This window comes from Phyllostomus discolor, chromosome 7, assembly GCF_004126475.2.
Source record: "Phyllostomus discolor isolate MPI-MPIP mPhyDis1 chromosome 7, mPhyDis1.pri.v3, whole genome shotgun sequence".
Lineage (NCBI taxonomy): Eukaryota > Metazoa > Chordata > Mammalia > Chiroptera > Phyllostomidae > Phyllostomus > Phyllostomus discolor.
The window spans coordinates 77,850,571-77,873,421 of record NC_040909.2 but is presented as its reverse complement, the minus strand read 5'-3'; the positions used below and the strand labels follow the sequence as shown (position 1 = coordinate 77,873,421).

Below are 22,851 nucleotides of genomic sequence, written 5' to 3'. Positions count from 1 at the left end.
TCTCTTATTTCAATAATTAATAGAACTAGTTGTAAATATGAATATTTAAAGAGAACACAAAAAGATCTGGATGAGTCAGGGTAATCACTTCCACAATGATTGGGGGACTTTCTCAGACTGCATTTCTTGTCAATAATAACCCATTCCAATCTGTGACTTTGCCAGGGACTAATTTTGATGGTCTAATAGTGTCAGGAGCAAAATTCAATACAAATTATTAAAATACCATGATAAAGGCTGATACTGGCAGCTGCATTGACTAAGTGCTGGCTCTTCCTTTCATCTCTCGATTAACATGGGGCTGACTTCCCAATTTGTGGATTAACTATACCTTTTACTAGTTCTTTTTCACACACTGATTTCCTGCCTCTTGGCCATTTCTCAGCTCATTTTCATATCCCCCAGAGGGCAAAAAGAGAAAATTAAACTCAAACCTATAGAATTTGCTCTAATGAAAGGAAAAGGAAGAGATTGGAAACCTCTGGCTAAAATGAGGTTTGGGGATTTTCATATTTGCCTTGGTTCCAGTTAACCTAGACTACCAAGATCTTATTTTTTATGAAGTAATTCATCTACCTCCACAAAACGATTTAACCATGACCATGGTGGGAAAGCTATTACACAAACCAGAACTTTTCATAAAGTTTCTTAAGCAAACTATATTTAAGAAGATAAATTAATATACATTTTGAGACACAGATATTTTAAGAGGAAAATTTTGGGAAAAAATGCTCAGAGTATACACATCTGTCCTCATTTCCAAATTATTCTAATACTTTGTTCAAGTAATATGGTATAGCTGCTTAGAATTTATTAACAGGTTTCTGCCCATTGACAGCTTCTGCTGATAAAAGTACCCTAGCCTAAGTCCCTAAAGGGTTAATGCTGGTGGGTGAGCTGAATTCATAAGCATAATCCTAAACAAGTGAGGTGAAGTTCTATCAGGTCTATTTCAGCATATCAGGGATTACTGCTGGCTGTCTAATCCTGCTGAGCCTCAGGGAGGAACATTCTATTGTATTTGAAATCCTGGCCAGGAAAGAACAGAAGGTTAAATGGGTGCCTTGCTCTGTAATCAAATATCACAGGCACTACTTATCTATTCAGTGAACAACTGACTTAGAAAATCAATTAGGAACCAAACAGATTCTCAGGAATTTTTACTCAGAAAGATGCAAGATTTTTTTAAATGAGTTTGATATGTTTTATAGTAAACACCTACAAAGTCTGGAGCTTCAAAAGTACTTATCCAGTTTTGAAAATATGTCTGGTCCCATGCTATGGAACTTCTGTAATATTTACTTGAGAATCTGGGGCATTTCAGGAATAATGATACCATGCTGTAGCATAGCTGACTCATTTACCTAAAGAAAGGAAAAAGTCATGCAAAACAATTCCACACAAAACACTGTTAAATCCAAACAAAAGTTTGAAATAATAATGCAAATATGGGGGCAGGGGGCAAGGTAGGTTTATAATAAATAATAATACAGAATAAACTGTGTTTTGCATACTCACAAGTGTAAACCTTCTTTTGCCCCACCTTGTACGTATTGTTGTTTTTATTGAGATGATTTAAATCATTTACCTCTTCTGAAATGCATTCTTTCAACAGTATAGCTTTTGTGAAAATATTATGAGAATGAGGGGAAAAAAGTCAGCCCCAGCCCCTGGCCACTTTGTTCCCACAGCAAGAGGCTCCTTTGGCTGTTCTGAAGGTTAACTCCCTTGTCTCACCACCCCCACCCTCTCTCTACCTGTCACTCTGAGTAGATGTCACAGTTCATGCACACAGACAAACAGGCATACCTGACCAGTCTACCTGACCTTGGACGTGCCTAAGATCAAACCTGGTTATTAATATTGGGGAGAAACAAAATGTAATCTTCCAGGCACTGCAGAATTGAGCTAGAAATTATGCAGAGGGCACTCCTTGTCAATAAGCAGCCTCATGATGCTAAGAGTTAAAATGTTCACCGGCTCTTGAGCAGGAGTTAAAATATATTTTTTTCTGTTCTATGAATGCTATTGAGAGAAGTTTGCTCAGGGCCTTTCTATGCCCAGCTTATCTGTCTTTACACTTCAATTATTTTTGGACTCTGCTTTATATGAATTCTTATAAGGTAATCCATTTGCAGACTAAACCAGATATAATTGGAAAAATATTGCCCTTTCATAGTCATGGAAGATATTTTACAAATGGGATGAAAAACTTTTAATACCTTCATTGTAGTTCAATGTGCATATAACTTTAACCCTAGGTTCTCATTCTCTATAATTGTTATTTTCAAAAACTTTCTCTCAGAATACATCCATAATCTAGGCTAAAAGGGGGTAATAAGGAAAATAATTTAGGCAAATACAAAATGTGCTACAGTAATAAATTCATTATTCTCTCAAACCACTACTAAAGTTAAAGAGGGAATTTAATCTGATATTCCTTCCATAATTTACACAATTTACATTTCCATGTTCTCTGATCGAAGACCTCCTGATAGGACAGTTATGTGTCCTTCACAGTAGTATCAACATTCACAATTTGGCCAAAATCTCTGTCACAGGAGTATCATCATTTCCTATAAAAATATACTTTAAAAAATCATCACTAATTTTTTATTTCAGTATAGACCCAAAATAAGGCAACTGTGGAAAATGTACCTCTTTAAATCCTGGGAAAAATTTTGGTCTGCACTGCAAACATACACTGTAAAAAAGCAGTAAAATCTTTCTTTTTCTTTGAAAAAAAATATCGTTTTTTGATTTTTGTTGTCTGCTAATCACCAAACATTTTTCTTTGAGAATGTATCTGGCTTTATGTATCTTAATGGTACATTTTTTTGCATAATGAACTAGTCATTGAAGCTCTCAGTGAAGGTACATTCTAAGGTTTCAGGCCACTGGCAATAGAATTATGTCACCATAAACTGTCCCCATCCTTTACCTCATGGCATTTTATATCAGTTGCTTCCTCAAGCAACGAAAACACACTAATGCTTTAATTTGTGATATTGCTAACTAGTATTAACAGGTTATGACTATGAAATGTCCTTGTGTTTATGCAGGAGAATGACATGTCTGTCATAGCAGAGCAAAATGCTTCAGGTCACACAAATATACAATACTGCACTGTGTATTTTACTTAAGCGCAAACCCCAAAAGGTTTACAGAACACCTGTGTGTGCTCACTGAACTTTATCCCTACCTCAAATATCCAGGGCTCACCCCAGGAGACCAGGAACTTCTGTCCTGCACTCATCTGTAAGTATCAGCTAGGTTCAGTATCTGATCAAGGCAATCAAATTATTAGCAAAACCTTGAAATAACTGGTTTGATTTTTTTAACCAAACCACCAGTTATTTTATTAGTCTGACTTAGAGACTATGGGGAGTGGGATTGCTTAGTTTGTGTCTTTAGTGGAACACAGGCTGTAATGCCCATGGGACTCATACAGTCTGGCATTGGCATCTTAAAATAGATCCACATTTAAAAATGCAGCTCTTGGAATCAATCAGTACAGAATTATTTCAAGTTGATCTATAAAAAAGGTACTTGGGTACGAACTAGACAAAGATCCAGTTTTTAACTTGCAAGTGGTTAAAACAGAGTAACTTTTCCAGCATAAGGTGTTATATCAGGGTAGATTCTCTTGCTTATGAACTTGGGCACCATATTTGTTTGCTTCCTTTTTAGTGTTAGTTGTCATGGTGACTGCCAGTGCATCTGCAGTACATGTTATATTCAGGAGAAAAGAAGAGTATGAGAGATCATTAAAAGAAAATTGCCAAATTATGGACTACACAAAACTTAGGTTTCTTTCATAAACAGTATCAAGAGATACTCATATACACATTTATGTCCATATATATGGAGATTAGATAGATAGATGATAGATAGAAAAATACATAGATAATATGCTGTTATAAAGTAAAATTCCAAAAACAAACCTCAGAGTATTCCATCTTAGAATAGCAAGAAAACGAAAAATTGCAGAATCATTACAGTGAGCTACGAATGAGCATACAGCCCATCAGGCATGTGGAAGGGAGCTCTCCTGAGACCTATAAGATTCCTGTTTGGAAAATAGACTACGTGTCTGCTGCCTGGGGATATCTGTGTACAAGGAGAGCAAATGTCTGCAACTAGAATGAGGCAAAGCATGATTCCAAAAATTCACCAAAAAACATATTCCTGAAAAATTAAAGGGACCTTAGATTTTTTTCTTTTACCGACTTCTGGAATCAGAAAGCAGTTTCTTGGTCCGACACTTCACTGAAGGACCAGACTGTCAACAAAAGAATAGTCATTTTATACAGAAAGGTTTTCTGTATAAAAGTTTGCCATTTTTCCTACTGTAATGGGTCTTTGTGCATGTGTGTGTTTATATCTCAAAACATGTGAGACTCTTGTCCTTAGAAGTAAAACAATGGGTAAGACAGAAGATAATGCTTTGTGTGACTTACGTGAATAAGGCATGCAACATCAGCTAACCTGAGCAAAGACCTAGTTTGTGAAAGAAGGGGACTCTCAGAGAATAGAAGACACAGTTTCTGTCTCAAAACATGGGAGGAACAGACTCTATTGGACTGAGCTTAGTAAAACCCCCACACTCACTATCTGTCTTCTCATGGAGTCTTTAGATCTACAGTGACCTTCAAAATATTCTAGTCCAGTGATCCCTAAACCTGGCTGATTTTAAGGATCATCTCTTTAAATGTAAAGATTCCTAGATGCACCCCAGAGGTTGTGGCCTTGGGTCCAGTAAGTTTTCAATGGTCAGCTTAATCTCATCCAGCCTTCCATATTATCTTCTGTGAAAACCTCTGAACTGAACATGCAGCCATTTCTAGAATGCCTTTTCCCATAAGTATTTCATGACTCCAAAAAGTTTGAAAGTGCTTGCATTCTGATAAAATATCAGTGGTTAGTGCTTTTTCTACACAGCAGCCACTATCTGGTGAAGTCAATGCTATTCAGGCCTGGCTACTCTTCTAGATACCCCAACACAGGGTCCCATTCCAATTCTTCACTTCCTCCCAAGATTAGAGGAAGACTTGAATTTATACAAGTACCTCTCTACTGATGATATAAATATGTGCTCCAGATTTTTTAAAAACCATTTACATTATTTGTTTATAATAGCAAATAACTAGCTGTCTGCCTAATATGCAATTATGTGTTTAATGCTTATCTCCTCCACTAAACTATAAGCTTCACCAGAACAAGGTCAGTGTCTCACTTATTTGCTGATCTATCCTTATTCCCTAGCACAGTGCCTGGCAGAATGGGCCCTTGATAAATGAATAAGTGAAACGATTAGTCAAATAAGTACCTGAAGCACAGGAGATAAAGAGATATAGTTGTTATTAGCCTTCTTCCTGCTTATAAGAAAACTGCATAAACATATATTTACAAATTAAAAACAATAAATGGAAAACCAGCAACCTGATATATGTGTAGCTATATCAGCAATTTAGATACTTGGTAAGGTTCAGAATAAATTCAGCTCTGAGAACCACGGAAGTGATTATGTTTAGACCAGAGCTCAGAGACTGTCAAGTTAATGCTCATTTTCTAATCATAATGGTAACTCAGAACCCATTTCACAGATGAAAAAATTGTGGTATCAGCCTAAAGGCAAAAGTAAAATTAATGCCAGACACAGAAGCTTTAAACCTTCATTTTTCAACTGGGAACTCCACTTACTACTACCCATTTTCAAATTCACACTTGGCAGAAAACTGGAATTTAAAAATATAGTACACAATTCTTTTTCTGTGGGCAATCTTCTAAGAAAGAATGGATATTAAAATTAAAACACATAAAAGGATACACAAATATTTACTTTATATGAGCTATATTTACCCCTGTTTAATTTGATGAGTATAGCTACATTCCCCTTCAAAGCAAATTTTCAGCTGAAAAGATAAAGTTAAGAAGGGCTTTTCAGGCATGAGAAGTCCTGGATAAAAGAGTGTAACCACATGCACTTACAGAAATTAAAAAGGAGAGTGTCTTCCCAATAATAAGAAAAGCAGAAGTTATCTTTAAGTATGGAAAACAATGACAAGCAAGTAGATATGCTGACAAGGCTACAGTAATATTTTCCAAATATAAGAAATATCAGAGTAGCTTTTTCAAAGCTACTTTTGTACCTTAATTATAATGTACAGAATTCAGTGGGGTGGGTTTTTTTTTTATCTCCACTTACTAATAAATTAACTGAGGCATAGAAATGCTTGTCAAAAACCATATAAAGACTGACAAAGTCCACTGGACACTTTAAGACAGAAAGCGCCTAACTCTTCTTTTAAAATTTTCTTGAGTTAGAGAGAAAGGAAAATAGATGGGAATATCTTTCTCTGCTTTTCTCTGAGACATCACCCGCACTGTCCCACCACACTCCACCCCCAACATACTAATAATGGGAGGGTATCAAAATGTGGTATCCACCTTGTCAATGCTTATTAAGCTACTCAGAGTTCAAAGACCTAAGTGCTGAACTGTTTGAGTTTCTTTGAGTTTCACTGTGTTTCAGACTCAAGAAAGCAGCTCCAGAGAATCTTTTAGCATGAAATAATATGAAAGTTTATCATGTTTTCTTGCATAATTTCCCCATAATTTTTTTTTCATAGCAAAACAGTAAGAGGAAATTATGCATTTCCATGTTCTAATGGTAGGAAGACTGGCAGCCCAACCCCCAACCTCATCCTATCCATGCCAGTAGGCTTTGTGAAGATGGTAAGTCTCTGGAAATTGAAAATTCAAAGAACAGTTGTAACTGTTGGAATAAAAGAAGGGTGATTCCTGAAATAGCTGTAAATAAAACATTAAGACTATTTTACTAGTGATTAATGTGATCAGATATTAGAAATAAATACATTTATATTATACCTACAAAAAGAAAATTATTCTGGTCAGCCAAAAAAGCATCGATTAATATTTCAGTTTATATCATTACCATTATGAAAACATGAAACTCATTCTCGCAAATATCACATAGGTGGGGAGGAGGAGGCAAAAGAAAAAGAGGACCCAAGTTATGCTATGATTATGCATTATTTTTTGACAATGAGGCAGCATCTTTATTGGTGTGGAGACAATAACCACACTCTTTATCAAAGTTTTGTAAGGCAGGAATCTAATTTTTTCCCCAAACACCACAGGAAATCTAAATATTAGCTTTCTAGATGTCACAAAGGAGTAAATATTGCTAAAAAGTATTATGTAAAGTACTAAAAATATCCTTACAAGTTTCTAGAATTCAGAAAAGCTGTTAACAGGGACTATGCAGAAGAAAAAATAAAAAATAAAGCACACATTGAAAAATATGATATATTTTCTTCTAAAAACTGCTGAATTCCCTGAGGACAGGAATTGCCTTTGTATAACTCACCATTGGGGTTCAACAGTACATTTCTAACAAATGAGGACAAACGAGCATTTGTGTATTAATAGAGCAAGATGTGCTTCAGTAAATTTAGGTTTTAAAATATATCAATTTTAGGACTTCTGGCCAAGAAGGAGGTGTAGGTAGACATACTATGCCTCCTTGCACAACCTAAAGAAGGACAACAACAATTTAGAAACAACAACAAAAAAAAACAACCACTACTGACAGAAAATTGAACTGTATGGAAGTTCGTCAACCAAGGGGTTAAAGAAGAAACATTCATCCAGACTAGTAGGAGGGGCAGAGTCGAGCTGCAGGTAAAGAAGACTCACAGTGACGTGGTGGCTAGCAGACTGGGGTGCGCAGGGAGTGGTTGGGGGACCTTGGGCATACAGGCAGCAGCAGGTGGACCCAGCAAGGCAATGGATTGTGGAGGGGCTCAGGGCATACAGATAAACCAGGAGAAACTGGGGAATGAGACAGACCACGTAACCCAGGGTCCCAGCACAGGGAAATAAAGCCTTAAAACACTGATTGAAAAACACCTGTGGGGGTTGAGGTGCCAGGAAATACTCCCAGCCTCACAGGCGAGTTCACTGGAGAGACCCACAGGGTCCTAGAATGTACACAAACCCACCCACATGGGAATCAGCACCAGAAGGGCCCACTTTGCTTGAGGGAAGCAGCAGAAGTGACTGAAAACCACAGAGAGCAGAGGAAGCACCATTGTTCCCTCTTGTACCTGACCCCAACATACTGCGTTACAACCCAGTGACTGGGTTGCCCCACCCAGGTGAACACCTAAGGCTCCGCCCCTCGCTACATAACAGGCACATGAAGACAAAAAAAAAATGGCCCAAATGAAAGAATAGATCAAATCTCAAGAAAAATTACAACTAAGGGACAAAGAGATAGCCAACCTATCAGATGCACAGTTCAAAGCACTGGTGATCAGGATTTTCAAAGAACTGGTTGAATTTGGTCACAAATTAGATAAACAAATGAAGGCTACAGCAAGTGAAATAAAAGAAAATGTACAGGGAACCAACAGTGATGGGAAGGAAACTTGGACTCAAATCAATGGAGTGGACCAGAAGGAAGAAAGAAACAACCAAACAGAAAAAAAGGAAGAAACAAGAAGTAAAAAAAAATGAGGAGAGGCTTAGGAACCTCCAGGACATCTTTAAACGTTCCAACACCCAAATTTTGGGGGTACCAGAAGGAGAAGAGGAAGGGCAACAAGTGGAAAAGTTATTTGAACAAATAATAAAGGAGAACTTCCCCAATCTGGCAAAGGAAATAGAATTCCAGGAAGTCCAGGAAGCTCAGAGAGTCCCAAAGAAGTTGGACCCAAGGAGGAGCACACCAAGGCACATCATAATTACATTAGCCAAGAGTGAAATGAAGGAGAGAATCCTAGAAGCAGCAAGAGATAAGGAGACAGTAACCTACAAAGGAGTTCCCATTAGACTGTCAGCTTATTTCTCAAAAGAGACCTTACAGGCATAAAGGGGCTGGAAAGAAGTATTTCAAGGCATGAAAGGCAAGGCCCTACATCCAAGATTGCCCTACTCAGCAAATATAATGGAAGGGCAGCTAAAGTGCTTCTTGGATAAGGTCAAGTTAAAGGAGTTCATCATCACCAAGCCCTTATTATATGAAATGTTAAAGGGACTCATCTAAGAAAAAGAAGATAGAAAACATGTACAGTAAAATGACAGCAAACTCACAATTATTAACAACCACACCTAAAACAAAAACAAAAACAAATTAAGCAAACAACTAGAATAGGAACAGAACCACAGAAATGGAAATTACATGGAGGGTTAGCAACAGGGGAGTGGGAGGAGGAGAGAGGGGGAAAAGGTACAGAGGATAAGTAGCATAGATGGTAGGTAGAAAATAGACAGAGGGAGGGTAAGAATAGTATGGGAAATGTAGAATCTAAAGAACTTGTAAGTATGACACATGGACATGAACTAAGGGGGGAGAATGAGGGTGGGAGAGGGTGTGCAGGGTGGAGGGGAGTAAAGGGGGGAAATGGGACAGCTGTAATAGCATAATCAATAAACTATATTTAAAAATGAAAAGAAAGTTCTACGAAGTTTGTTATAAAAAAGAGAAAATAAATAAGTAACATATATCAATTTTTCACTCCTACAAATTCAATTTATAAGGATTTTTCAAAAAACATAGCATGAATCAAAACAAATTATTTATATTCTGATATAAAAAACAATTACAACCTACATGATGTAATCGCTAATAAGTGTTTTTTTTCTAATTTGCTATTCATCACTATCTCCTCCCAAAGTCTTTAAATCTCCATCTATCTCATCATTCCTTGTTTCTTCCTCTCTCAGGGGATACATGTGCTTCTCAGAGGTCAACTACTACAGTTACACTCATTTCCATTCCCTTCTGCCAAACAAGACCTTCCTTTTCCAGTATCCCCACACAATGCAGTATCTTCACTGTGACAATGTCCCTTTTAAGACTATGAGCACTGGAACCAGTCCATCTAAGTTCAATCTTGACTCAGTTATCACTGTTACCAGCTATGTGGCCATGACTAAATTAAATAAGCTTTCATTGCCTTAGTTTCCCCATCTTCAAAATGGGCATGGTAATACTACCTACCTGATAGGGTTGTTCTTAGAATTAAATGTTACTACATTTAAAGAACTTAAATGATTATCTGCCATCTAGTAACTGCTCAATAAATGTTAGTATCATTAATTTTATCACTGAACTTGTAGTCAGAGGAAAGCAGAGACAAATGAGCAATGGGAGAGTAATAAAAATGTGTAATATTTCTTAAAGAAAAAGAAAGAGGAGCTGACTAGGGATAAAATAAGAAATGACTGGCAGTAATGAGTGTTCAGTTAATACTAGTGATTGCCAAGCCAGGAATCCTACACCTAGTTTATACCCAAAATAAATGAAAACTTATCCACATTAACCCATGTGCACAAATGTTCATAGCACCATTATTTATATCAATCAAAAAGTAGAAACAACTAAAATGCCCAACAGCTGATGAGAGGATAAATATAATGTAGTTTGTCCATACAATGGAAATTCTGCAACAAAAAGGCATGAAGTACTGATACATGTAATAATTATGGATGAATCTTGAAAACATTAGGCTAAGTGAAAAAGCCAAAGGAGGGTAGGATCTAGAGTGGGAGGTGGGGATGGGTGGGGCAGGGGGTAGTGGTGGTGGGGAAAATGGAGACAACTGTACTTGAACAACAGTGAAAAGAGATGTCATCAATAAAAATAAAACTAATAATAAAAATAAAGAAAAAAGCCAGTCACAAATGATCACATAAGGTTTGATTCCATTTATATGAAATGTCCAGAATAGGCAAATGCATAGAGACAGAGACAATTAGTGGTTTTCTGGGATGGGATTACTAAGGTGAGGAGGTGGGCTTAATGGCAAAAGATTTGGGGGGTGAGTGTTGAGGATGTTCTAAAATTGATTGTGGTAATGGTTATGAATTACTGTGAATATAAAAAAATAGTTGTATACTTAAAATGGGTGACTTGCATGCTGTATGAATTATATTTCAATAAAGCTGCTGCTGCTGCAAAAAAAGCAGCAGCCGCTAGGCAGAAGACAATGGCTTCAACATTCATTTCATTGTCCACATGGTAGATTTTGTAGCATATAACTTTAGTTTCTTTAGTATTTACAACTGATTTTTGAAATGTTTAGTCTCATTGTCCTATATAATTTCATGCTTAATTATTGAGATTGCTGACTTATTCCACCATTTTCCCACTATGAACATTTGAGAGTTGATCACTTTAAGAAGACACTGTTCTCATACCTAATTCCCTGAATTTTAAGGCTCCTTCTGGATTTAAGTATCTTTGTGTTATCTGTTGTGACTTTCAGACAAAGAAGAGAATAGAGTACTAATTAAGTAGGCATTAATTTGAGAAAACCTTGGCTTTTAAGGATGCTTTCAAAAACAGTGCTGAAGTATTTGAAAAAAATAAAAACAAAAACAACAACAACAACAACAACAACAAACCTGCTCCAAAGGTGGGACAGGGACCTACTTTTTGTTAGGGTAAAAAGACTTAATGTGGTCCCACAATGACTGAGACCATTTGCTTTTGGAGAACTTGTCACTTTTACCAAATCATACCCTGTTCCCTGAACCTTTGATTAGTCATGTGTACATTCAGAACTGATTTCAGTGCTTGTTGACGAGTCTTGCACAACATCATCAAAGGTTTATTATCCTCTAGGGACTGAGAACACTTACAGCATGCAGGAAGAGATTTCTGTGATCTTCTTTAAAACAAAAGGAGGAATTAATGAGTAACATAATATTCATCAATTTTTAAAAATAAGTCTTCATATACTGTATCCTCTCTTTCTCACACACACACATGTATACACACACTTACACACAATTTGCAGGGTTTGAGCAAAATAAGTGTAAATAGGTCCCTCTGGATGAATACTGAAAACATCACTGGAATACTGGCATTCTGCTTTGTTAATCACCTAACACATGGGACCTGATAGATCCACATTCTTCAACACCCACTGACAAAGAATTGTATTGTTCATATTTTGGAAAAGCATTAGCATGCAAAAAAGGAATATTAATTACAATGTACTTCAGTATCAGTGGCTTTCCAATAAGTTATCAAGGTTCTATAAGAAGGAATAAAATGACCTAGTACATGCTACAGGAACTCGTAAGTAAATATGATACTTGAGGATCTCTTTTCAAACACTGAAACACATACCTAAATAAATGTTGACAAAATTAAGCAGTTTGGAAGGCAGTTTTGCATTTATGACTTAAAGATGCTAATTCTATCTCTGTGTTAAGAATGAATACTCTAAAAACTAAATAATTCTTCATAAAACCCATTTTAATTCTCTTAAAGGATTAAGAGAGACAAAGAATGTTTTTCTCTAGAGAAAAGTTATTTATTAATTCCTCTTGGGTCTATTTTTAAGGAATTTGGTTATGAGACAGGGAGTAACTTCTCAGGGAACACTCAACATGGAAAACTTGGTACAACAGTTCCATCTAAATGTATTTTTTAATTACTTAATCTGCTAATGAAATTATAATAACCCCCCCAAAAACAATATAGCAAAACTTGCTTTTAGCCAAATTATTTCTCAAAAGACATTGTGCAACCTCTGTAAAAAAGTCACGATAGTCTCATATAGTAAACAGGAGAGAGTCTGCTCCCTTCTAAAGTACTGTGCAATATCAATTTACCCAATAAAATAACTTCTGAAAGTACATTCTGGTGTTTGTATGATTCCCATTTTGGCATGTTAATCTTATTTCAGAAAATAACACTATTCATTCGGTGTAAAAACTGGGGATCATATCTCCCCTCCTTCAGGTCTGACTGCACCTTCTCTGACCCTTAGTGCCAAGTGCTGACTGTACGTGGAGATTAAGGGAGAGACCTTGTAAACTGACTCACTTTCAGAGGCTTTGACCATTAGACTTGCTACCTGATTTCCCACAATTGAACAGTGAATGATTTTAAGCCCTTGGGACATATGGTAGTGTTGTTCTCAGGCCTGCCAAATTAATAGTTAGAAAGATTTAAAGTCTTTGAGAGACACTGCACATTATAATTATGACAATGTCCTTGCATGCTTTATACACTTCAGCTATATAGGTTTGGGAGCTTCTCTCCTGAGAACAGTCCTGTCATTTCAAAAGTCAGACTATTCTTACTTTCCAAAAAAAAAAAAGGAAAAAAAAACCTCATTCGTGAATGTGGCCAATTGCAGCAATGGTGACGATAGGTGATTTTTTGCAGGATTGGGTTGCCAGACTCCAGAAGGAATGATTTCCACAAGCATCTTGAGGTTAAGTCACTGTAAGTCGTTAGAACAAGATTTGGGGCTCTTCATTGGAATCATTAGCAAAATTTTGAGAAAAGAGAAGGAAGTATATTAGAAACATATGGTGGAAAGAAAATTCCTGGAACCTGGCACCTAAATGGACCCAAGGTAGAAGTGAAAGATAAAAGTTAATAATAATAATAATAATAAACCAAATTTGTTTTTTAAAAAATTCTATAATAATTAGCAAGTGACTAGATCTTCCTCAAGTAGTTATAAGGATGCCAGGAAAAGGAAAGAGGACATGTGGGTTCTGGGCAGAGAATAGGCTTTGCTTGGCTGTTCTGTGTAGTAAGTTAAATGCTTAGGGAGGCACATTCCCCTTTTCAGGTCAGCAGGGTACCATTTAGTACATTACTGCTGAAGTACTCTGCTGACCTGAATGAATTAATGCAGCTTCTAATGGTGCTTAACTTGCCAGTACTGAGAGCCGAGACACCAGAAGTGATAAATATTCTATTAGTCCTTTCTATTTAATAAACCAAACATCCAAAAATGCCAGTGAAAGGAAGTTCCTTTAAAGTGAAAGAACTGGGTTGTGACAGGAATATTCAGGTGACAATTTTAATCAGCAGTTTCCCTTCCAGCTTGTAGATGGCCCAGCGAGTCTAAGCTCATCATTCCGGTTGACTGCATGCAGTCAAGTATGCAGTCCCATGCGGCCAGCTCTTAGATTACATGCCATCTGCAATACCTTTAAGGGAATCTGCTAACTTGGAGGAATAAATATGGGCTCCCAAATGATTAAGCCCTAGACAAAATGTTTGCCTCTGTGCCTCCCATCCTTCCTCTTCCTTTCCAATTCCCTGGTCTTCCTTTCCTCAAGTATGTCAAAAAGCGTTTTCATTAGCAGAGCTTCAGAATCAGTAGCCCAGGGCAGAGTTGAGAAGAGAGCAGTTAGGACTCCAGCACAGACTCCTACTATCTGTGAGGACTGGAACAGGGCATTTTGCTCTGAATCTCAGTCTTCATATGTTGAAATGGACATAACAATATCTAGCTGTTCGGAATGGTAAAACGGATAATGCACATGATTATAGTTCCTATAGATCCTCGCTTCAAAAAGTAGCAATATTTAAAAAGGTGATAAATGGATAAGTCAATTATCAATAGGGCTTCACTGTCCACAGACTATGTGGCATCAGAAGAAGGGATATTTTGGGTAAGATTCTTGCTGATATCTCAAACACCACATATAGACAGTCAATGGCCAACACTAACTATCAATGAGGCTCTTCTAGACAAGGACACATAATCGCAGCCTAACAAATCAATGTTTTAAAACTTTAAAAGCTTTCCTCCCAAACCATAATTAAGCAATATAGTCAAACTTGTCAATAGCTCATTTCTTTCTGCCTCAGCCCTGCATTCCACTAATTTTATCAGCAGGTATTCAGGTACAAAGAATTCTTCAACCCTAACCTTTCTCTATACCACTCCTTAAAAATTGCTTAAAGGGGAAATATAACTCTAACATTTATTCCTTCAGCAACATGGAGAGCAAAGTGTATATTCTATTCTTTCTAATATTTCCAGTAAAAAAAAGGTTTTAGGAAAAACTGAATCAGTAATTTTTGAGAGTGTGGTCTCAATACACTTTTATATTTACATATACACATTTAATATTGTAAGTCTTATAGTCAAGACAACAAAAGTAGGATTCCTTAAAATAAAAAAACTAAAACATGAGTAAAAACTTGCAAAACTAGATAAAGTAAAATGTTGCCACACACAATATTTGTTTCCTGGGATAATACCAGAAGAGGTTGTTATAATAATTATTCTTTAAGCAGAACTCTCACTGACACTACTGTCAAATGAGTTTACAAAAGGTTCTCTAAGAAACATCTGGTTCTACAAGGGGCGTGACTGAAGTTATAATCTGACACATTCTACATTTTTGATCGAGTGGTTTTCTTCTTCATTTTCTAGGCAATGCATCAGAAGCATCATCCTCGTGCATGAAAAACGATGTTCATGTGTCAACTAATAGAGAAGCTCTATCCTGTCCTCACAGTCCCACCATAACATTTGTCTAAAACCGATCAATAAAGTCTTGCCATGTTGGAAGGCAGTGAGAGTAAGCCGAGGTATACAAGTAACCCAGGAGACCAGTCACACTCAGTCTTTTGGCAGACCATCCATTGGTGAAAAAAAGCATAAAAGTTTTGGTGCCTACTATATGGATTCAACCTTTGCCACAACCAATGACACTGCCACATTGGAAGAACCAAGTGAGTTAGGGCACATCGCCTTGGAGAAGATGGCTCATGTCCTACCACATTAATGGGACAGAACATCCATACACAGACATTTTAAAACTTGGCACATAGTAAGTGCTCAATAAATGCTTCTGTATTTATTAGAAGTAAAACTTGGGACATTCTGCAAACAGAACTTTGGCCATTATGCCTATATCCAATGCCACATTCCAGTAGGCTACAGAATCTGTGAAGACAGTTCCTCATGGGTGAGAGGGGCCCATGCTCCCATTGTTGTTCTTCTTTTGAATAAATCATATCATCATAAGCCTTCATGCAATACACCAATAATTTGGGGAAAAGTGCCTTTTGAGGCTTGAATTATCTGAATAATGAACAAATCTCCACGTCTAATTGAACTCAGCCCGAGCATGGGCTCCAATGCAAAACAAACTTGGGAAAGCATTTCCAGTAGAACTCGGGCAGGCCAGATGTTCTGGAAGCAGAATGCGGTCATTATGCACATGCCAGCTCCTCCTCACTCCACCCCAGGCCAAGACCCTTTCAGCAGCACGAGGCCTGGCTAACATATGACTTTGGCTGCATCACCATGTGGCATCCCAGGACCCACTGGAACACTTCAGCAATTTTTACAAGCTCCACTGACAGGGACAACTAATCCAAAGAAACACCCAGGGAGGGCACGTTCATTATGAGATAACACCATGGTCCACATTACCTAACTGACCTTGGGGTAGGTGAACCACAGGCAATTTACTGCTTTTGGTTAAACCATACCTACACTTCATAGGATATAGAATGAGCACAAGTTAGACAGAAACATAATATAAATTGTAAAGTACAAGGTGACATGGCCTTGAAGTGTGGCAAATGGTGGTGCCAATTTTTTATTGCATTTCAGCAGTATGAAGTGGTGTGTGTGTATGAGTGGGTGTGTGTGTTTCTGTCTGCCTGTGTGTGTTTGGAAGGACAGAAGAGCTCATAGGGTGGAGCACTGTCCTCCCTAAGGCCCATTCTGACATAATCACTGCACCCGCACACCCAGGAATTCATCCAGGGGAAGCAGCTCCTTTTAAACAAAATGTACCCTGGGAAAGACCAGAAAGTAATTTAAACCTTTGGATGAACTACTTGGCTTGTATGAAAAGGCCTCTTTCCCCATAATTGCAGGAATGCTAGTTTTCTTGAGGGATTAGATATATAATCTTGCAACGTAGAGTACTTCCATGGAGAAGAGGTCTAGGTGGGATAAAGCAGTAAGGATTTCAGAAAACCAGAGAAAAGCATACTCTTGTGAGCCTGACAGTAGTGCTCCAGTTAAGGAAAGACACATCAGAAATACAATAGGAGGCTTCCAGTGACACATTTCACTCTCTATAGATTTTGTCTGGGTTTGTTAACAATTTATCTATCCTGAGATAGATGTAAAAAGTTGCTGATGCTTTGTCTAAAGCAATCTTTCCAGAAATTGCTATCTATCTATCATCTATCTATCTATCTATCTATCTATCTATCTTCTATCTTCTATCATCTACCAAATACTTGGATAAACGAAATGTAGGATCATTTTTTTTTCCTAGTGAAATACAAAGAGGGGTTTGGCTTATAATGTAATATATTCCTTGCCATGTGAATGCAATGAGAAAGTCCATATTTGTGCCGGAGTCATCGTGTTAGAACACATGGCTGTGCTTCAGCAAATGTCAAGCTTAAAAACAGAAGTAGACGTATTAGATAGGGCTGGCCAACTACATTGTGATCTCAAAACACCCATGATTTATTAGTTGCTATTAGCTAACCAGCTTCTCTGTATTTGATCTGTGTATTTATCCATTCTAAGTATTACGCAAGCATGTTTTGTTCTACTATGGAAACTCTGCCTTGGCTTTTTACATGAGAATACAATAAAATAACTTGAATTGTGATTACTTTTTAAAATAAATCCTGCAACTGGAATTGAATTTCACACTGCATTTCAACTTTGAAAGGAATATATATCTGAAACTAATACAAAAAGTGCACAATTTTCCATATTCAAGTTAACATTAAGCAACAGGAAAAAATAACTTCTGTTTATCTCTGAAAACAGCTTTCTTCATCTAAACAAATGACTAGAATAAGACTGAGGAAAACCTGTTTTGGTTTCTTAGACACACACACATATTCCAATTTCCTTTTGCACAATGATTTTTATGCAAATGTTTCCCACACAATCTCCTGACCTCTTTCACCATCACACTGGGACAATGACAGTTCCATAATTGCAATGGTACATATCTGGGATATTTGATTTTAAATTGCAAAGTTGGACTCAGGCCTACTGAAACAAAAATCCTTCTGATTCTTTGTTAATTCCAAATTGATTGGGTTATTATTTCCTACTAGAAAAAAAATTGGCCAAAAAATGCAGGTAAGGCTAATTATTCCATTTTTTATTCCCTCAACACATACTTTTGCCAGCGTGGCTCCTTGCAGTCTCTTCTTTGACCCACCCCCACACATGAATTTCAGTTTTCAACCCAGATTCTTTCATCCATAACATGGATAATGAGAAAACTCCAAAAATATTCCTGGGGGAATGTTACACTAAAAGTTACCTAGGAGCCAATCCCATATGTTTTCCTCTGCTCACCACGGAGACAAGAGATTCATCGACTGCTCTCAGAGAATTTGAAACCCAAATAAGACAACAGCATTATGAAATTCAGACAGACTATTGTGCTTCACTTCTAGCACATAAAGGAAGAAAAAGAGCTAGGACAACTCAGCTTTTGACTTTGAACCATTAAAGCTGGGAACACTTCCCTTAAAATACAGGTTATATCCTAAAAGCAGTGGATGTGCAGGTGTTGAAAGTCCTGCAGGGGTTGGTCAGTGCCCCATCAGCTGGCTGGGAAAGTCTTGGCCATTCCAAGCCAAGAACAAGCAAAACTGTAAATCAGAAATATCACCCAAGTCATATGTTTCTTCTTGCTTTGAATGTGTACTGCAAAGTGGTTTTTCATTATATGTTTTCACTGAACTTTTTTTGAAAAAGTTTGCGATCATTTAAAGGGGAGACCAAATTGCAATGCATTTTAAAGGGGTTTCTTGAAAACATTCTCCAGTTTATTCATTAGTCCATTGTTCTTCCTGCAAATATTTATTGAACACTCAGTATACAAATTCCAACTGATGAAAATTTGTAGAGGATGCAAAGCCATGAAATAAGAAGAATATAATCAAATCTAAAAAAGTGGTTAGCTGGGAAACCCTGTTTTTGCACTAGTTACAAATATGGATATGGATACAAACACACACCCATTTTACCTTGCAGTGCTGACTGGAGCTGTCTATGCATTTAGTATTAACCTCGTCATACAGTTGCACACATTAAAAGGGAAGATTAAGGGTAAGCTTCAGTTTCATTTTATTGTTTTAATGTTCTATACCAATTTTGCTTTATCATGAAAATTTCTAGGGGAAAATAAAAATAGCACTTCAGAAAATCTTGCTTGAAGAACTGAGTAAGATTTTCTTAAGAAAATTCCTTTTGAAAAAAAAAAATCTCAGGAAAATAGTACTGCCAAGAAACGAATACCGCCTTGCTTGGTTTTGTGGCCATCATTAGCAATAGACATAAAGGTCTTCTCTTTTTCCGAGTCCATATGGAAAGATCATCAATGCATTGTGCCTCTGGGTTCTTTGCCAAAATACCATAACCCACAAGCCTTCTACCTTAAACATAAAAGGAAAGGTGTTGTTCTGGTCAAATAAAGAAATAATTTTTACTAGCATACGTCTAATGTTAAAGCTGCCTAAATCCTGCCAAATACATTAAAACAACATCTGTAAAACAGATTTTCATTAAATTGATCAGTTTAAAGTTAAGCAGCTAGGCAGATGATGCTTTTAAGCTCACCCTTAACCTTTAACCTTTAACCTTCTTAAACTGGAATGAGGACACATACTTCTTTTAGGCAATACAGAAAAAGGTAGTCTATTCAAATGAAACTGACACATGACCACATTTGAAGTGTGAATCAATGCATTGTCAATAGCAAGAAAAGCTGAATTCTCACAGCTCTGCATTTGTCTTATAACTGCTACTTGTCACTTTCCCTTAAAGACTGAATAATTCCCAATAAAAATGATGTAAATTAAGCTCTTAATGAAAGTGAATTTTATAGAAGTGTATTGTCTAATCATTAACTCAGAAAATATTTTAAGTCTAATTTTAATATTTTTGCCAAATTACAAACCATCATTTTTCCCAGGCCCCAGCCAATTTGTTAGTTTTTCACTTAAAAGCAATTAATGTTACTTGTGAAGCAATTTTATTTTGCTCACACAAGCTGACCAAGGTTGCTAAATCCTCATTACCACATCATTTTTTGTAATTCAGTTTAGAAATGGTATCCCCAACATGCTGCTTCTTCGGAGGACTGTTATAGTTACTAATAGAAACAAAGAATGCTCTTTAAAGGATAATGTAGTTTAATTGCCTAATACCAAGTTGCCATGCTCAACTATTTCTTTGTTCAATCTTCTTTTAATTCAAGGTAGGTTTGTGCACACTTTATTTTTGTTTGTTTGCTGACTACATTATGAGGGAACTTGGGTGTTTAAGAGATAAACAAATAAAAAAGAGTTGGGGAAAGCATTTTTTATATGACATAACATTTTTAAGGTAAGAGGATGTATATATCCTTGGGTTTGGGAATCTAAAGTTCTTTCTGCTTTAAAGCCCCCTTTATAAACAAGGCTTTATCTCATTGGGTTGTTACCCATTCCAAGACAATATCCAACTCTCTCTGCAGAGGAACTTCCCGACTAACTCTGGCACCCAGCAAATTGCTCTGTAGACAGTGAGAGTGGTCAATCCATATTCGTAGAATAAATGATAAATTTAATACACACATGGACACACATGTCTAAATAATTACCAAACAGTTAGATTAAATAACCTTTCCTGAGAAAATAAACAGTAACACCCAATCTGTCTTGAGCTTCCCACATGAGATTAATAAAACAAAATTTTGTACCTTTAAATTTTCTCTTCACAACATGTTAAAGTGTTAGAGGATCTGCTCAGCCCATGAATATTCTATCTGGCTCCCAGAATTGAGATCTATTATTTATACAAACTTAATGTTTGGGTTTTTTTTTCCCTAGGAATTCTAAAATTTTTAATAGATCAGGTATCAGGAAAAGAAGTTGATAATTGAACAGTTGTCAACTGTTGCTGTAAAACTTATGAACTGTAATACAATTAATTCATTAGTTTATATTTTTTAATATCACCAATTTAGAAGCTTTCCATCTCACATTAAGGCCTGAACTCCCCTCAAACTATGTAACCCAAATCTAATGCTTTCATTATTGATCCACAAAGTACCAACATCACAGGAACAACGTTATAAATTCTCCTACCACATCTTCAGGATTTTATGCTCAGTATATCAATTTGGAATTTGAACTTTAAGAAACAACCTAAATAAACTGTACCAGGCCAGCCCAAATAAATTGTTCCTGCATGTGCTCTAGACAGCCAAAATCTGCTCTTGTCATGTGTTTATAGTTTGAAATAGTATTAGAAAAGCCATAGGTGTTACAATCACTGGTTGACTCCTAAAAGTATAGTTATCAATGATTTCTAGTATAAATCAATAGACAACACTTGTAAAATGGATTTTGTAATCATATTTAGAGCTTGTTACAATGATGAATGGTTTGCAATACTTTCTGAATTTTAGTGTCCTCTAGACAAAAGAAGTTTTTAATAAGTTACTAAATTATTCATCATAGAAATGAATCTGTTACATGGGTACATGAACCAAGACAATCAAGCCAGACCAGTAAACCAACTGCCAAAAATAAATTAACCACTAATCAGGGTTTAGGAAAAGTCAAGACAAGTTGTATAATCAACGTGTTCATCATTTGCATGTATTCATTACTCCTGCAGGGTATTTTTATCAGCAGAGATAAAAGTATATTTGCCATTGAATGAACATTTTTATCCTTGACACACCCATTGGGAGATAAAAACAATACTTGCTGGGAAAAGTCATGCAAAATAACAACTGAATAAAAGTTTTCAACTGATGCTAAGGGAGAGAGAGAGTGTGTTTATTTAATGCTGCTAGGAACGCAAAAAAAAAGAGAGAGAGAAAATGCATACATGGAGTTTGGATTGTCCTTGTTTGTCACCAAATAAAAGATGATATATTCACAAGGTAGTGCTATTTTTTTCTCTTGCTCCCTGTAACCATTCATATTTAGCCATGAGCAGTATATTACACTAAAAAAAATCAGTCAATAACAGAGGTCTAAGAGTATTGTTTTACATATGCTAATACTCAGGAAACTTAATTTATTTGGGGGAAACCAGAAGCAATCAATGCCACTGAGATAGGTGCAAGAGGGATACATGGCCATTCTTTCAAATTATCCTGTTCCCTAGATTTCAGCATAACGTGTAGTAATGTTTAGCAGACACTGTGTACCTTGCCCTTTTATTTTTTTCTTCACTTGCAGATTTGTGCTCCAAGCTCTGAAATAGTTAATTCCCTTCCTGTCTCTATGCTAAGGGAAAGGGAAAACACTCTTACCTTGTAGAGCTTCAGGGCAGCCTCGTGCCTGTGATTGGTGGTATGCAAGCGTAACTTATCCACACTGTTGGTGTAGTAGTCACAGGCGTTACACTTCAGGTGGACAGGGTTGCCAATGGCGATGCACTTCAGCCTCCACTCATTGCTTTTGCCCCCTTCTTTAATGTGAGCCACCAGCTGGTACTTCTGCATATGTTTGTCAGTCTTGCAGTGGAGCTGGAAGTTGGCTTTGAGCTGAGTGTTGTAGTTACAGAGCTTGCACTGGTAGATATCTCCAATTACAGCCCTCCACTCCTCTTCAGGGAGAGTGCGTTCGCTGCTCACATGCATGCTCAGGGCTTCCAGGCTGTCAGAGGTGAATTTGTTGCACACAGCACACTGGAATAGCTTCAGTGCTGGGTCACTGATATAAGGTGACAGCTCTCCTGCAGTAAGGAGGGACAGGTCATCACCCATTAGCTGACCACTGGCAAGCCGGATTTCAGGCGGCAGCTCATTATTTACTACAGGAAGAAAAAAATTAAAGGGAAAAATAGACACTAGAAAACACAGTACACACAAAAGAATCTGTAAAATAAAGTTGTGACCAGAAATGTGCTTTCTCTAAGAGCTTAAACCATAAAAAGCTTTAATAGGATTGAATTGAGATCAATTACAATCATCCCTTTCAACTTCTAAATGCCCTCATCAGATAGCTTTAATTACTCCTACTGGGCATGATGTCATTCTGGAATTTGT

At 36.9% G+C, this 22,851-nt stretch overlaps 1 protein-coding gene across 2 annotated transcripts in view; it reads right to left on the bottom strand.

Moving 5' to 3' along the window:
* ZFHX4 (zinc finger homeobox 4) overlaps positions 1–22,851 on the bottom strand; it is a 183,732-nt gene that overhangs the window by 134,174 nt on the left and 26,707 nt on the right. Inside the window, exon 3 of one of the 2 annotated variants that reach the window (XM_028518599.2) lies at positions 22,114–22,616. In XM_028518599.2, coding sequence (XP_028374400.1) covers positions 22,114–22,616 — 503 coding nt within the window. The remainder of the gene's footprint in view (positions 1–22,113; positions 22,617–22,851) is intronic. The other variant, XM_036031037.1, reaches the window with a different exon arrangement.